We start from the raw sequence: 15,491 nt of genomic DNA on the forward strand, positions 1-15,491 counted from the left end.
CAAATTCTGCCTTTGTACACCCCAAATATTTACATGGTGCCAGTTAGCAGCGGCTTTAGACAGCAAACAAAATGAATAGACCAGTAGTCCCACGATTATACGGATGTGTAAAGTAAGAGAGCACATTATAACTGACTGATCTTCCAATTCCACAGGCTATAGAGACTGAAAAACTAGTAAAGGGCCTAGGGGGTAGTTCTCTCTATTCAGGGCAGAAGTAAAGATTCCTGTTTTTTTCACTACTTAAGATGAGAGACCTATCTTGGTTATCTGAAGCAGCCACGGGTTCAATGGTCAACCCATGAGATAACCAAAGAAAAAGCCTGCCCATTGAGTACATATGAGTTATGCAGTTAGGTGCTCTCTTGATCCCACTCTAACATGGCTGTTAGTAACAGGACTCGGGGAAATTGCTTCCCCAAGGATATATCAGATGTCTTTCTGGGATACAAGAACTTTGCATTTCATCAGCATCCTCAGTTCTGAGCAGCCTTGAGGCATGGCTGTCCTTCCAAGCGTTCTCTGTCTTTCTGGACAATCTAAACAGAGACGCTCAGCAGCCACAGCGTTGCCACATTTACTGGACAAGATTACATTTGAGTACATGTGAACACTAATTAACCCTCACTACATTCCTCGGGGTGCATTTTCTTTCTCAAATTATTTCTTCATCCACCAAGGTCAGCCTCAAAATACTCATTTGACTGCATGCGTGCAGCAGTGCATGAAGTGCTACTTTCCTTTGATGGAGAAACTGAAGCAAAGGACTTACCCAAAGGCACCCACAAACAGAACAAATAAAACAAGTTCTGATTCCTGTTATTTGTACCTGCCCTAAAAATTTGCAATGCTTTTCTTAGAATTACAGTTAAAGTTTTCTGCCGTGCAAAAGTCAGACAGCTACATATTTTTAAAGAATAAGGCAAAAGGTCTGTGTTCACGAGGACATAAAGATGTTTTCATGTCCTGTAACCAGCCACGTGGTCCTGCTGAGGGGCCCATATCAAATTAAAAAACAACTCGAACCTTTATGAGATAGTGAACTCCCTCACTTGTCTCTGTCCTGGAGTTAATCACCTTCCAAGTTAATTTAGCAGTATGTACTTACTTACTGCATGCACTTAATGATTTAAGAACATATATTTGGAATTTCTAGCGACTTCCCAAGCCCAGGTTTAAAATATGCCTTCAAGACACAATAGCAGTACACCAAAGATACTTTACAGAAAGAGGAAATTCTATAGTATGATTCATTTGCATGTTGGAAAACAACTGGAAAGAAAGAAACTACTCTGAGAGAGAAGTCTCATTCTACGCTATCATTAGTGTTGAGAATAACATACCAGAGAGATGAATGGAATGTTAATGACAACACACTTATGCATGAAATACTTTGGGGTTGGGGAACATTAGAGAGAATGACAGAGGTGTAAATATGAGCTCTGGAATCCCTTCAGCATTCTGGGGCCTTTATTACAGTCTCTGGGTTCACATGTGTCTTACATTTCTAGACTTAGTAGGAATTGCAGTGTAAATGCAAAAGAAGACAAAAGGGTGTAGCAGAGGAAAAAAAGGTAATTGTCTTCAGGTCAAAGGGTATAAACTAGGTATGTATTATACTGCATGAGTTGCCATGGGGAATTTATTAGGTGAAATACATGTAGGCTAATTCAGCATTCTAATAACACTTTGTATTTATACAGTGCTTTAAATCTTGAAGTATAATAATAATTTATAATAAAGAGTTCCTTTTGTTCTGCAAAACCTTCAAGCGTTTGTAAGATGTGAGCTCAGATTAGATATAAGCATGAGTGAGTATAAGAGATTAAAACAAAACAGATCAACTATTGCTTCTTTTCTGAAGCAAGCCATTTTTCCTTGAAGCACTTCATGGCACCAAAATCAAAATAATTCAAAGAAAAGGACACGGCTTGATAAACTTCACTAACTCAGAAAGTTCTGATGTGGTCACAGGTGGGACATCTGAACACTTTGTCTATGAAAGATCCCATTATTGTGATTGAAGTCTGAGGTAATCATGGAAAATATTAGACATTTGAAATGAAACTACCATGAAATTAAAATTTTAACATCCCTCAGCAAACTGAAAATATTTTTGTTTGGTAGTTTCTCTCTTCAAGATTTCAGATTGGCTTTTTTTTTTTTTTTCTAAAATCTCCTATAATTTTCCTACTTCTAGAAAAATATTTCTTGGCCATATTTGAAGCTCAACTAAAAAAAATTATTAGATCTCTCAGTTCTGTAAGTCCAAACATCATTTCAGTTTGCTGCACAACTGTAGCTCTCTCCGAGGTCTAATACAGCAGCCTCTGCATCAACAACCCTGCCTCAGTGCTTAGGACATAATGCAAACTACATACTCCCACTAAAACCAGACATGCTCGAGTGAGATGTTCTATGAACACACAATATTTTGCAATCCCCAGTCTGTAGAAACAAAGTGAAATTTAAAGGTGTTTCAAATTTGACTTTTGCCCATAGGTACTGACATCACAGCCATTATTTTTTTCTTCCCTTCTTGCTGTTGATTATCCTCCACAGACCCATGACAGGGAGTGCAAATCTGGATCAACAGCTTATGGCACTCTGGCAACAGACAGAACTAAGAGCTTAAAAAGTATGTGGTCTACCACTGCCCTCTGTTGGGTACCGATGCAGAAGTGCTCAAGCATAGAGGAGAATCGTGGCCACTACAGGGTGGAAGATGCCTGCATCTTTTGGAACAGTAAGAAAAATTCTGGCCTTTATTGCAGGCATGCAGTCCCATCTATGAGTCTGTTGCAAACTCTTTGGGCAACTCAATCATTTTCTCTTCTGCCTTCTCGTTTCACCTGAGACAATGAAGGAAGATTATTAGCCCAGCGACAGAGGTAAACTTTCCCTTAAACTAGTACCTATGCTAATAGTTAATGAATAGAATACAGTGGCTATGCTCTATGCCTAGAGCACTAACCACAGATGTATAAATCAGGAGCCAATCTCTTACGTTTTTTAAAATTAAATCTTGGATAACCAAACTGCGTGAATTCCCGTTCACAAACATTATCTGAGTTGCAAATTTCATAAGCCCTGAAAGAAAAGCATTGGAAGGGAGTGAGCAGAAAATGCCTCTCGACTGGGATACAATTCAGTATATGGGTGACATCCGAAACGCCAAAACATTAAACGTTAACCCCAATTTATTTCTTAGGCTTTTGAAGAGGAATTTTTGATTGGCTGGTGATTTTTGCATGTGAGCAAATACAATAGGAAATACAAGTATTCAGATTCAATATAGCTGAAACTCAGCATCGAGCTGGCCTCCAATCACCAGAGATCAGCATAACCCTGACAATAAAGGCTGGGTTGAAACCCTTAGAAAAGGACCATCGTGACTGATGTCTGCTAAACCCTGCCTTGCACAAAGTGGCATGTAAATATGATTGTAGCGTTAACTTATTCAACGTGTTTTATGATGTTAAGGCCAGGTGGAATTTTGTGTTTTACAAAACACTCCACAACGCCCATGTTGTTAAAATGTTTAATCTTTCAAGCCTGGGCATCTCACACAACCACAGAATCACAGAATCATCTAGGTTGGAAAGGACCTTGAAGATCATCTAGTCCAACCGTTAACCTAGCACTGACAGATCCCAACTACACCAGATTCCTCAGCGCTGGGTCAACCCGTCTCTTGTACACCTCCAGGGATGGGGACTCCACCACCTCCCTGGGCAGCCCATTCCAACGCCCAACAACCTGTTCTGTAAAGAAATACTTCCTAATGTCCAGTCTAAACCTTCCCTGGTGCAGCTTGAGGCCATTCCCTCTCGTCCTGGTGCTTGTTCCTTGGGTCAAGAGACTCATCCCCCCTCTCTGCACCCTCCTTTCAGGGAGTTGGAGAGGGCCATGAGGTCTCCCCTCAGCCTCCTCTTCTCCAGACTAAACCCCCCCAGTTCCCTCAGCCGCTCCCCATCAGACCTGTGCTCCAGACCCTGCACCAGCTGAGTCATTCAATGGCCTTTTTGGAGTGAGGGGCCCAAAACTGAACCCACTCATCGAGGGGTGGCCTCACCAGTGCCGAGTACAGGGAGTGAGATCCCTTCCCTGTCCCTGCTGGCCACGCCATTTCTGATACAAGCCAGGATGCCATTGGCTTTCTTGGCCACCTGGGCACACTGCTGGCTCATGTTCAGCCGGCTGGCAATCAACCCCCCCAGGTCCCTCTCTGACTGGCAGCTCTCCAGCCACTCCTCCCCAAGCCTGGGGAAAAAAATCCCTTAAGGGCAAGGGCCGTGCAGATCTGCTGGGCAGCAGCTGAGGATCTAAGACCGAGAACTCTGAGTTCACTTCAACGGAGCAGGTTTTGCAGCGTTTTCTCTTAAGATGGTCTGGCTACCTGATTTTAAATGAAGAGTGCATAGTCACTACATCTTCCTGTCACATTTGGCTTCCTAAGTATAACGGAGTAATTTGCTTTACTCACACATTACTGAAGCAACAAATGGACGAATGATACAAACCGATTTGCTGTATTTTTATGGGCCTACTAGTGGAATCCTGGAACAAAAAGATACTGCCTGTGTACTGAATGACTAAAAATTAGTTTGGATTTATCCATTTTATGAGCACTGGGAATCTGAAGAAAACGGTCAGGAGAGTGATTGCAAAAAACCACATACAATCAATTCTTTTTCAGGAAAGAAAAAAAATCAGGTCATTCCCAGATCTTTCCCAAATATAATCTGATGTAAAGCCGTAATAATTGAACGGCGATGTCCAAGTACACCAAGCGGCACAGGAAACACGGCGGCTTTAGGCCACCAGGACCCGAGAGCTCCGCGGCTGCCCCGCGCCGCCATCTTGGGGACCGGAAGCGGAAGTGGGGTGCGCGGCGGGGGAACGCCCCCGCGCCCCGGAAGCGGGGCGGCTCCTTCCCGGAAGGAGCCGCCAGCGCCGCGCTGGCCCCGCCTCGCCGGGCCGCCATCTTGGCTGCGAGCCGCGGTCGCGCCGCAGCGGGGAGGCGTGGGGGTCGCGGCCCTGCTCTGCTCGCCTTCTCTTGTGGCGCTTCCTACCTTTCTCCTTTTCTCCTTCCATCCCCGCTCCTTCCCTCCCTCGCTCGGCCTCCGGCTGCAGGCAGGTGGGGCGTCCCGGCGGTGGAGGGGCCTGCTCTAGCAGGGAGAGGTGAGTGGGGCCTGGGCCGGCGGGGCGAGCCCCTGAGGGAGCTCAGGGAGGGCTGGACTGGCTGTCTCCCTCCCCCTGTCCCCCCTTCCCCAACCTGGCGGGGCCTGGGCCGGGCAGCCGGCTCACTGTGGGCTGTGAGCTCCTCGGTTGTTCTCTTGCTTCTTCTTGAGTTCCTGCACTCGCTGCCCGTCTCCTCAGGCACGGAGCGGCCAGCTGGGTCACACCCGCAGAAAGAGGCGCTGGCTCTCGTCCCACGGGGCAGCTGTGGGGGGCCGGGGACCTGTGGTGCCCTTCGTTAGTTCCCTGATCCACCCTGCCCGGCTGGGAGCAGGGCTTGGGCGCACGATGCTGCTGATGCTGGGCTGTCTGAACACTGGCGAGTTGCTTTCTTGCTTGCTTCTGGTAAATTGTATTGTCGAGATGGGAAAATGGGTTTGCGGTCGTAGCTTCTGCAAATGTGGCCGTTTATTTTCTGCGTTAAAATACAAACGGTCATTCAGATAAGGCTTTGAGGGGTGTTAAAATCCCGGTAACTATACTTAGTGCTGTAAAATATTTCAGTGTATTTTTGCAGTCCATAGTGAGGGGCGCTATTAGAATAATTGGGTTAAATTAAAAAGATACGATTTAATCTCTATTTTAAAGTTAAAACTGACTTCTTTAGAGGAAAAATCTTAATTTTATGATTTCAAGAGGTATGACTTTCTTCAAGAAAAAATACCGTTTGTGTCAAACAATGATTTACAGTAGTTCTGAGAAAAGCTAGGTTAGATGCATATATTTTGAGTAGGGTTTGAATATTTGACCACATACAATCGTTGCTCATGGTTTAAATAATATTTCTTTAATAAAATTGTACTTGGCCATCTGTTTGAAGTAAAGGAATAGAAAGCATTGTAGGCATTTAACATACTTTTTGTGTCAAATGCTGCTGTCATATTGTAAGCATTGTTTTATTTCTTTTCACAAGCTGTTTGTACAATCTTTCCTTTTTGTTCTTGCTTAAATTTCCATGTATAAAGCTAAGTAACTTGCTAAATATCTCAGGGGAAAGTGAGTTAAATAGCATTTGTTAATTGGTATGTGTTCTGTAGGTGCATTGTAAGTGCTAATGATTTCTTTGTCTTGTAAGCAGCATGGAATTTTCTTTCTTCACACTGACTTGTCTCATTTTGGATGAGGTCTTTGTTCCTCTGGAAGAGAATAATCTGGCTCAGAAGTTCCCTTCTGTAAATTCAACTGACTCTTAAGCAGGCAGCAGATTTAATTTAAAACCCTTCACATCAAAATCAGTAATAAGGTTATTGTGGGGTTTTTTGTTTGTTATTTATGTCAAATAACTAGATGTGTAGAAACACCAAACGAATTTAAATCATGGGCAAATTTACATAATAGATATTAAAGCTGAATAGGGAAATGAATTATACAGAAAGACTAAGCCCTTTAAAACAGGGTCACAATGATGTGTGTTCAGCCTGAACACAGGACTGGTAATTAAGAGTTCATGTGGGTTCTGTAGCGCAGCATATTTTCATGATAGCTGTTCACTGTGGCATTTAAACAGCAGTGTTCTGGAAGGAGTGTTTTCCCATTTTGGCAATATACAGAGTCACTTGGGAGTGTATTAGTTAAGATTTTGCATGGTTCTTGCTGCTTAAAAGTTACAGTAATTTATATTTTAAAAAAATGCTCTGTAAAGTAGATTTTTGCAAAAATCTGAAGCTTGTGTTCAGTGAAGCATAGTAGCTCTGCATCTATTAAGCTTGTATTGAAATTGTATTTGTATATATTTTTTAAAAACTAGATGAGCAACAACAGTAATAAGAGAGCACCAACAACAGCAACACAGAGACTTAAACAAGACTACCTTCGAATTAAGAAAGATCCAGTGCCTTATATCTGTGCAGAGCCCCTCCCATCCAATATCCTTGAATGGTAAGAATTAGAATGGACTGTTCACTCACTTGAGAGAACAAGATTTTCCAGGTCATCAAGTCTGACTCCCTCACTCCTACAGATTGTATGGGAATCTTGGTTTTGGGGGGTGGAGTATGAAAATTTTGCTGAAGTGATATTGATCTTCATTTTTCTGGAGGAATTAGTGGCTGATTGTGTGGTGGCTTTCATACTGTTTCAATTTCCTTCTTTGTCTTAGGCACTATGTTGTACGGGGACCTGAAATGACTCCCTATGAAGGTAAAAGTTAGCATGTAGCAAAAGCGTGCATGTACTTTATGTTATGATTTGCATGCCTGAGTAATTACATGCCTCTTTGAATGGGCAAAATGTAACTACTGTAAATAGCTCTAAAAACTGTTAGTGCAGTTTCAAAGCTGTCTGTGACTTGTCTGCTAGCTTGTTGATAGTGGTACCATGCCTATTAGTAGTTTTTCTGTTATCAAGGATTCTAACAAAACCACATGTAGGTTAAACTGAAGATAGATAACTTCCAATTAAGTAATTGCTAAAGGTCTTGGAGCAGATAACTCACTCAAAGATAATTTTAAAAAATCCCATTTTATTATCACATAAATGTTGTCAGTGAACTGAGACATATATTGTCTTTACGTTCCTCCCTTTCTCCACAGGAATTCATAAAAGCCTTGTTAATTTGTTGTAGTCATGTATTTCACAATGTCTTCTGGAGCCCTCACAAAATGCGTTTTGAAATCGGATTCTTCATAGGATTATGTTAGCAGTTACCTGTGTTTCTGGAAAACTAACCCATTTGTATTGTATTAAATACACTTTGGCTGGTTTTCCTTAAGTGTATTATGGACTTGACCACAGAAAGTACAATTTAAAATACACATGTGAGAGAATTGCCTCTAAATCTACCGCAGGTGTGGATTATGATTCCTGTGTTTTAGAGGCACAAGATGGTGAGCTTGATCTCTTTAGTGTGAGGGGGAGAAGGAGACAAGTAAAGGGTTTTATGTGGCCCATTTTGAGTAGCAGTTTAGGACTTCATCTTCATGCAAAATAAGTAATTCATCTCTTTATGTAATGCAGGTGGCTATTATCATGGGAAACTAATATTCCCCAGAGAATTTCCTTTTAAACCTCCTAGTATTTATATGATTACACCTAATGGAAGGTTTAAGTGTAATACAAGGTAAGGATTTTCTTCTAACACTTAAGCAATTAACACCATTTTAGCAATATGTATACTGTGTAATAATTTTAATGGCAAAAATAAAACACACTGTCTTATCCTTTTGGAGGTTGTGTCTTTCGATCACTGATTTCCACCCGGACACATGGAATCCAGCTTGGTCAGTCTCGACGATCTTGACGGGCCTTCTTAGTTTTATGGTGGAGAAGGGCCCCACACTGGGCAGCATAGAGACGTCAGAGTTCACAGTAAGCTCCAGACTCTGTGATGCACCTTTTGTCAGCTTAGGGAATGTTGAACATCCCCTCAAAGTTAAAACAACAGCAGCAGCAGCTGGCATTGTGATATCTTGGAAATTGCCTACTACAGATGATGGGCAGATGAATCGAGTCAGTTTTGGGTAGTGTGGAGATGGGGAGAGGATTTCTTAGAAAACCTAAAATCCCTTTTAGTAAACAGTATGGTTAGGAGTTTCTCCTCCCTTCCTCTTGAAGTGTCTACCAAGCAGACACACTAGTACAGAACTCTAATCCCATAAGATGAAGAACTGAGAACATAACTTTTCTCCACAGATGTCTGTTGTAGTGAATAATGTTCACAAGTATGAAGTTTTAAATATTAGAAACTAGTTGTCTAGTGGTTTGCACCATTCTTTTGGGAAATAGTCAGATGTTAAAGTATATTAACTTCGTTTATATACAACTGCTGATAATTTTTGTTTCCTCCACAGAAAAGACAGCTTGCTGCACAAAGCTTAGCATTTAATTTAAAAGATAAAGTCTTCTGCGAGCTCTTCCCTGAAGTGGTAGAGGTAAGGGAATTCATCTGTGCTATAATTTGGTTTTCTGTAGTTCTTCAACTTCTCTGTGTGGATCTGTAAACTAATTGTTTAGGACTTCTCCCAGACAGTAGCTACTTTTGTCAGTCTTGGAAGCCTTTTAAAAGGTGCTTTTGCTATGTGTAAGAATTAAAAACTTGAATCTTGAAATGGAATTGTTTTTCTGCTGCACAAAGATCTGTTGTATAGAGAATCAAATGTGTGTGTTCAGGATTGGTATCAAAGCCTTGACCGAGTTGCACATGCAGCAGATGTGGTTGTGGTCCCAATATTTTAGGATTGTATACTGTCTTGAGTTTGGGTAGGACTAATCTTTGTATATCTGGACTTGGTCCATCGATATCCTAGATTATTTTTTTTTTCTTAATTCTGCTTTAAGATCAGAGACTGTTATATTCTTCCTGCTTAACTTCTGAGAATGGGTGATATCTTCTTAGGGCATGTATCTTCCTTGCACAATGCTAACCCTGGAGGGGTGTGGATACACAGTTTATGTTGTCATGTATAGGTAGCAGCTGAAAGATGGAGAAATTTGCTTTGTGGAAGGTGTCTTCAGCCAGACAACAGTTATGTAGATGGTGTAGGTTTAAGAAAGAAAAAAAAAAATCTCACTTCATTCAAACCTCTAGATTCTCTCGCCAGTTCCACTGATGATACTTGGTTCTGAAAGGTCTCACCTGTTACGAATGAAGGATGCTCCTTTCTTCATTCCTGTCTCTAGACGGTTCCTTCCCTTTAACTTCTTAGTGAAGGAATTCAGTTCTTTCAGCCTGCTGTTGAGACTTTGAGAGGTAATTTCCTGCATACCATATGAAGGGAATAGTTTTTTCTTACAGGTTCTTTTTTATGACCCTGGAGTTAGAATATTACAGTGCTGATGCTCATTGTAATTTGGAATTCTAGGCATAAAATTAATTTTGTCAGGCAAACTGTTTTGGGTTGTACAGATTTCACCAAATTGCAAGTCTCAATTATTGCACAAAGACTATGTACTGTAGAAGAGTAGGGAAAAGATAGAGAAGGGCCTTTTTCCAGCTGTTTTCTTAAGCCTGAGATCTGTGTTTTTGTTAGAGATAACCTGAGGTCATAAACATGTGAGCCCAGCTAGTGAAGTAAACATTGTCCACAGACAGAAATGGCCTTTCTAGGCAGAGTGGTGAGTGCTTATGGAACTTCAGGTTTGATCCATCTATGATTATTCTTAAAGGTATTCACAAAACTCCAGTTTTAAAACCATTCTCCCTCTTTGTTTCGTTCTGGGACAGCCTTCTGGAAAAAGAAAAGTTTTATTTCCATTTCCTTTCTTCCCCATGCAGATATAAATCTGAACTGAAGGTTTTAATTGCCTTTTCTTATCAGTTACAAGAATGCCAGAGAATTGGAAATACTTTCTGCAGTACTGTTTTGCCAGTACCTAAATCATTGGGGAAACTCTGAAGACAATAATAGATAACTGCTGTTGCGTTCCAAGCACAGGCAGATCTTTAACATGTAATACTTAAGAGTCCTAATCCTTTGAAGATTCTGTGATTGCTTTCATTCTTTTAATGTCTTGTGTTCAAAACAAGCTGGACACGCAAGAATTTCTCATTTCTGAAAAAAAGCTTCTCAGAAAATGTACATGTGAACTTAAAAACACCTGACCATATGATTGTTAGTGTCAACTACTGAAGTAGGTCACTTTGGAAGAAGTTGGGGAGACTGTACAAATGTCTGTAATGCAGTTAATTTAGTTTAAAAGATCTACAATATAATGAAGTATACCATATCCGTTTCCTAAAGTTGTGTAAGAACTTGGGTTCTGAAATGTTTTCAAAACGCCCAGTAGCTTCACCACTATTCACTTGCAGCTATTCAGTTTCCTTTTTTTCTTCCTCCAGGAGATTAAACAAAAACAGAAAGCACAAGAAGAGCTCAGCAACAGACCTCCATCCCTCCCTTTACCAGATGTTGTCCCTGATGGGGAAGCACACTACGGTCAGAATGGAATCCCCCTTCTTAATGGGCATGTACCCTTGGCACCAGCCAATCATCCAGGTCTCCAACAGGCCAATCGTAACCATGGACTTTTAGGCGGAGCTTTGGCGAACTTGTTTGTTATAGTTGGTTTTGCAGCCTTTGCCTACACAGTCAAGTATGTACTGAGAAGCATAGCGCAAGAATGAGGATAATAAAAGAAATCCAAGACCAAATTAGTGGTAGTTGCAGAATGAGTGGGACTCTTTGGGCATCTGACTCTGACACTGGGATAAATATTTGTTTTACCAAGTTGCAGGTAAAACATTGGTTGGCTCATGGGTTATGTTTGAGAAATGGAGTAGTTTTGATTAGTCAGAAAACTAAAAGAAGTTCTGCTCGCAGATCCTCTTGTCCTTGCTACTCTCTAGTAGTGGCTCACAAGTCAAAGCATTAGTGATGAGACACTAACATTTCTAGTGCTTTGATTTTTACAGCAGTTCTCCATGTGTTATTTGAAATTTGAAAATCTTAAGCAAATAAGGCTTTTTACTTCATTGAACAATTTTTAAAGTTTCACAATTCATGTATATCATATTTTATTTTCATTAGGGAAGAGTCTGTACAGGTGTTGAAATGATTCAAGTAGAGATTTCATGTGGACTTGGCAAGGGTTTGGTTAATGTGAACATTGATGCTGCAGAAGATTGCTGGTTTCTTTTTTAAGCTAGAATGAACATCATTGCATATCTAGTCAGTAGTGATTAGATGAGTGGGAAAATAACACCATGTGTGTTAAATGTGTTGTCTAAATTGTCACAATGTCATTGAAGGTTTTATTTGGGCTACAAGAAGTGCAGTTGTTGGCCCTTAGGAATGATTAGCAAGAAAAAACATTTGAATCAGCCTTTAGTGGGGTACCCATATCCAGTATTGTTTTGGATTTGTTCACTTACAGATTTCCATTGTGGGAGATGTTATATTTGAAAGCTGTAATACTTAATTTTGATCACAAGGTGCCACTGTTGGAAAAAAAAATAAAACTGCACACACCAATGGAGACTTGATTGTGTATTCAGAAAATCTTCTCTGGATTACTTGGGCTTTGGTAAATGAAGTAACCCTAGCCCTTGTGAAGATAAAAAGACAAATGAGTCTGAAAAACAAACCAGCTTCTTCACTCAACTGAATAAATCTGAAGTGTCACTAGCTGAAGTAAAACCCTTAAAATTAGTTCTGCTTGCTTACTTGAAGATTTGCATAAACTCTTAAAAAAACCACCACCAAAAGCCAAACCCAAACCCTTCTAATTCATCTGAGGTTCTGGAAGCTTTTTGCTTTTAGGTATAAGTTTATCACTGTTCCCCTTAAGAAGATTGATGACTGAAATACCAATGTTTGTTCATGGGATTACAGGACTGTGGATAAACACTAAAGCTCCTAGGTTAGTTCAAAAGTCTGTCGGAAATTACTTTTTTAACTCGGTTTGCTTGGTTTTCCTCCCCTGCTTAATTTTATCGAAATGCTTTGTTTCATCAGAGGCAAACTTACTGTGCCTTTCATAATTGACAGTGATGCCTAGTCATCTGGGGAAGAACGCGCTCACTGTTAATGGTACCACAAACTGTCGAAGGTGATAGCAGGGTAAAAAGCTCTGCATCTCACTGCATAGTCTTATTGTGAAGAGCCCAAATAAATATTACCTCATGTCTCTAAGAATGTTTTTGAAACTGTTTTATTTTCCCTTTCAGACTTGTTCTGTGTCTCTGCTTCCCTTGATATCTTGAATTCTAAGGAAAAATGTATTGTTAACCCATGAGCCATGCAGCTTAAAGCATCAATAAATGTGACCAATTCTCTGCAATAGGTAGGAATTATCAAAACTAGCAGAACAGCTGTATACTAAAGAAATCTTAAAGCAGTTCTTACTGAGGTAAGGAAGGGAAGGAGAAGATGGGGTGTGTGGTGATAGAATTTGGAAAAGGCTGGACTTTAAAATGTATTTATAAATATTTGATTTTTTTTTTTAATTTTGTGGTTTTACCAAATCTTATTTATAACTATTTTTTAATTTACCTCTTGTATGTGCTTAATCAGCTCTTGTAAAAAGAGAAGCACCGGTTGTATCTATCGAGAAGCAATTACATTCTGTCGGTCTGAGCGTGTGCTGGAAAGGAAGGGAGGGTGTCATGCCTTTCCTGCAGTGATAGGATTTTCAGAATGGCTTGTCAGACCGATATTTTTTTCCTCAAAGCATATGGACCTGTAGCTGAGGCTGTTCTGCCTCATAGATCTTAGTATTCAAACATGTTTGTGTTCTCGCAATGCCTTTTATTACCATTGACGTCGCCTACAGACAGAAGCTTATAATTGGTTATCTGTGTTTATCTTCTTATGGAAGTCTTTTTAGTCACATAAATGAAGACAAAGGCAAGGAGACCTTGGGCATGGTGTGTTTGCATCTTTTGTGAAATGTACCTTACCAAGATAAACTAGTAAAATCTGGAGATGTTGAATAAAAGGCATTTTTATCATGTGACAAGAAGTTGGCCTTAAACTACACCCAAGCATTTGAAGGTGGGTCTCTTGTTTTTAGTAAGTGCCACAATTGGAAACAAAAAAAACTTTGGTTAAACCCTGGACATGCTGCATTTTTTCTGAGGATTGGTTGTATTTAAGAAACGAAGCTTCCAATTGCGGTTTCTCTTCAGTACCCTGGATTCAGAGAAAGACTTGACAGTCATTTCAGGTGCCATTTGTTGAAAGCTAGGAGCAATAGCTGACTGAACCCTTGCACCTATGGCTTACAAGATTTTGATACATCTCCTTGCTCCTTGCCTTTGGTAACGGAAGATTTATTCTCTTTTGTGTAGGTTTTACTGTTTTGTGTTTTTTTTTTTTTTTTTTAAAAATAACTTATAATAGTATGCAGTATCTGATCTTTTTGTTACCAAAGTCATTAGATGGAGTAAACCATTCTTTGCCATGCAAAAATACTATCGTGCCCTGAAGCAGTGTGTTACTTAATGTAATAACACTGAAAGCTGTCCCTCAGTATATGATACTGAAACAAATGTCTGGCCCTTCACTTTCATGCTGCAATTTCATGGATTTCTGTAAGATTGTTATACACAGGTGGTAGGGAGTTTTTGCAGCTTGAATTAGAAGACATCTCAGTGGTTGCCTTTAAAGATCTCTTGATTTTTAAAATCCTGGATTTGTGTGTAGTCATAACTTTTCTCCCCCTAAGATTTCATGGTCACAGAAGTTACCTTACTTCAAGCATGTACTGAGGAGTAGAAATGACTGCATTGTAAAGTTGTTTGTTCATAATAAACATTCATGATAAAATTTATACTTTCTGTGGGACTGTTCTTGGGAAAGGATTAAGTGGGAAGAAATCTCACTGGATACATATGGACTAGAAAACCAAAACTGCATCTCTCCCACCTCCGGATTTTGTTTTTTCCTCAAGTTAGTTTGGTATCCCTTACATCTGTGGTAAAAGACCTCCAGGTAGTAACTTCTTTTAGATCTTTTGTTTGATAATGCAGTTCCTCTACAGAGAGGTACGTGTTCTATAATGCCATAAATGTCACAACTCATTGCAGCGCAGTATCTGTTTTCAGTACCTACTCTGAGACATGGAGGAGCCACTTTAAGATGCTGTTTCACTCTTTTTGCCAACAGTGATGATGTCTCTGAAGAAAAAGGTAGATTGGAACCTTGCTGCTAACTCAGCAGTTGCTGTTTGAGTACAGTTTGACTTTGTTCTGCTGCTATTCCCTTAAGATCTGGACAGATCTAGACAGCATCAGTTACCTGCATACCTAGATGGCTTCAGTTCTGTGTAAAGCAGTAAATGTTACTCAGAGGCTGTTTTCACTTTTGACTTAGAATTTGATTTTGGACTGGCAAGCCAGCTATGTGTGTGGATCCAAACCATAGTTGTTTGTAATAGCAATTTCTTTATAACTTAATGGAAGTGAGGTTTTCTTGCTTGACTGACATCTGCCAGGGCTGAGTTGTGTCCTAACTGGTTTTATGAAATGATACATTTTCCTTAACAATGCTGGTATTTCTGCCTTTGTTTCGTATTCAGAACAGTTCTTGTGCCTGGAGTTCTTTGAACTCCATTGTTTAGACTTGGTGCTTTTCATTTTGTCCGTTGCCCTGCGTCAGGTTTTTTTAGTGCTTGTGTTAGTAGGGAACTAGTCAGATGAGGATAGTCATGTTGCCGGATTCCAGATCCACGTAGTCATACAGGATTCTTGCTGTGGGGATGTTGTGCTGCCCCTACCTTAGACAAATTCTGTAGGGGGGACAAAAACCAACCAACTGCTCTTGCATTTGCACAGGTACTTGGATTTGAGACTGATAATGTGTATCTAGCCAAGT

The 15,491-nt window shown here is 40.4% G+C and overlaps 2 protein-coding genes across 13 annotated transcripts in view; both read left to right on the top strand.

The window, feature by feature from the left end:
- The first annotated feature begins 4,964 nt into the window (after positions 1–4,964).
- Positions 4,965–14,448, top strand: UBE2J2 (ubiquitin conjugating enzyme E2 J2). 3 transcript variants are annotated; one of them, XM_074848512.1, is made up of 8 exons: positions 4,965–5,184; positions 6,320–6,484; positions 6,989–7,119; positions 7,340–7,380; positions 8,197–8,299; positions 8,409–8,547; positions 9,030–9,110; positions 11,018–12,149. In XM_074848512.1, exons 3-8 carry the CDS (start codon positions 6,989–6,991, stop codon positions 11,300–11,302), a joined length of 780 nt encoding a protein of 259 aa, XP_074704613.1. In that variant the 5' UTR covers positions 4,965–5,184; positions 6,320–6,484; the 3' UTR covers positions 11,303–12,149. The 3 variants fall into 3 exon arrangements, with proteins under 3 accessions (XP_074704613.1, XP_074704612.1, XP_074704614.1); XM_074848511.1 differs by lacking the exon at positions 6,320–6,484 and having other exon boundaries at positions 11,018–14,448; XM_074848513.1 differs by lacking the exons at positions 6,320–6,484; positions 7,340–7,380; positions 8,197–8,299.
- C1QTNF12 (C1q and TNF related 12) overlaps positions 12,954–15,491 on the top strand; it is an 81,759-nt gene continuing 79,221 nt past the window's right edge. For 7 of the 10 annotated variants that reach the window (XM_074848509.1, XM_074848510.1, XM_074848508.1 and 4 more), the window contains exon 1: positions 13,589–13,670. The gene's annotated coding sequence lies outside the window, so the exon portion shown is untranslated. Of the gene's footprint in view, positions 13,027–13,588; positions 13,671–15,491 lie in introns of those variants that run through there. The other 3 variants (XM_074848507.1, XM_074848505.1, XM_074848501.1) reach the window with 3 other exon arrangements.

Source organism: Strix aluco, chromosome 22, assembly GCF_031877795.1.
Source record: "Strix aluco isolate bStrAlu1 chromosome 22, bStrAlu1.hap1, whole genome shotgun sequence".
Lineage (NCBI taxonomy): Eukaryota > Metazoa > Chordata > Aves > Strigiformes > Strigidae > Strix > Strix aluco.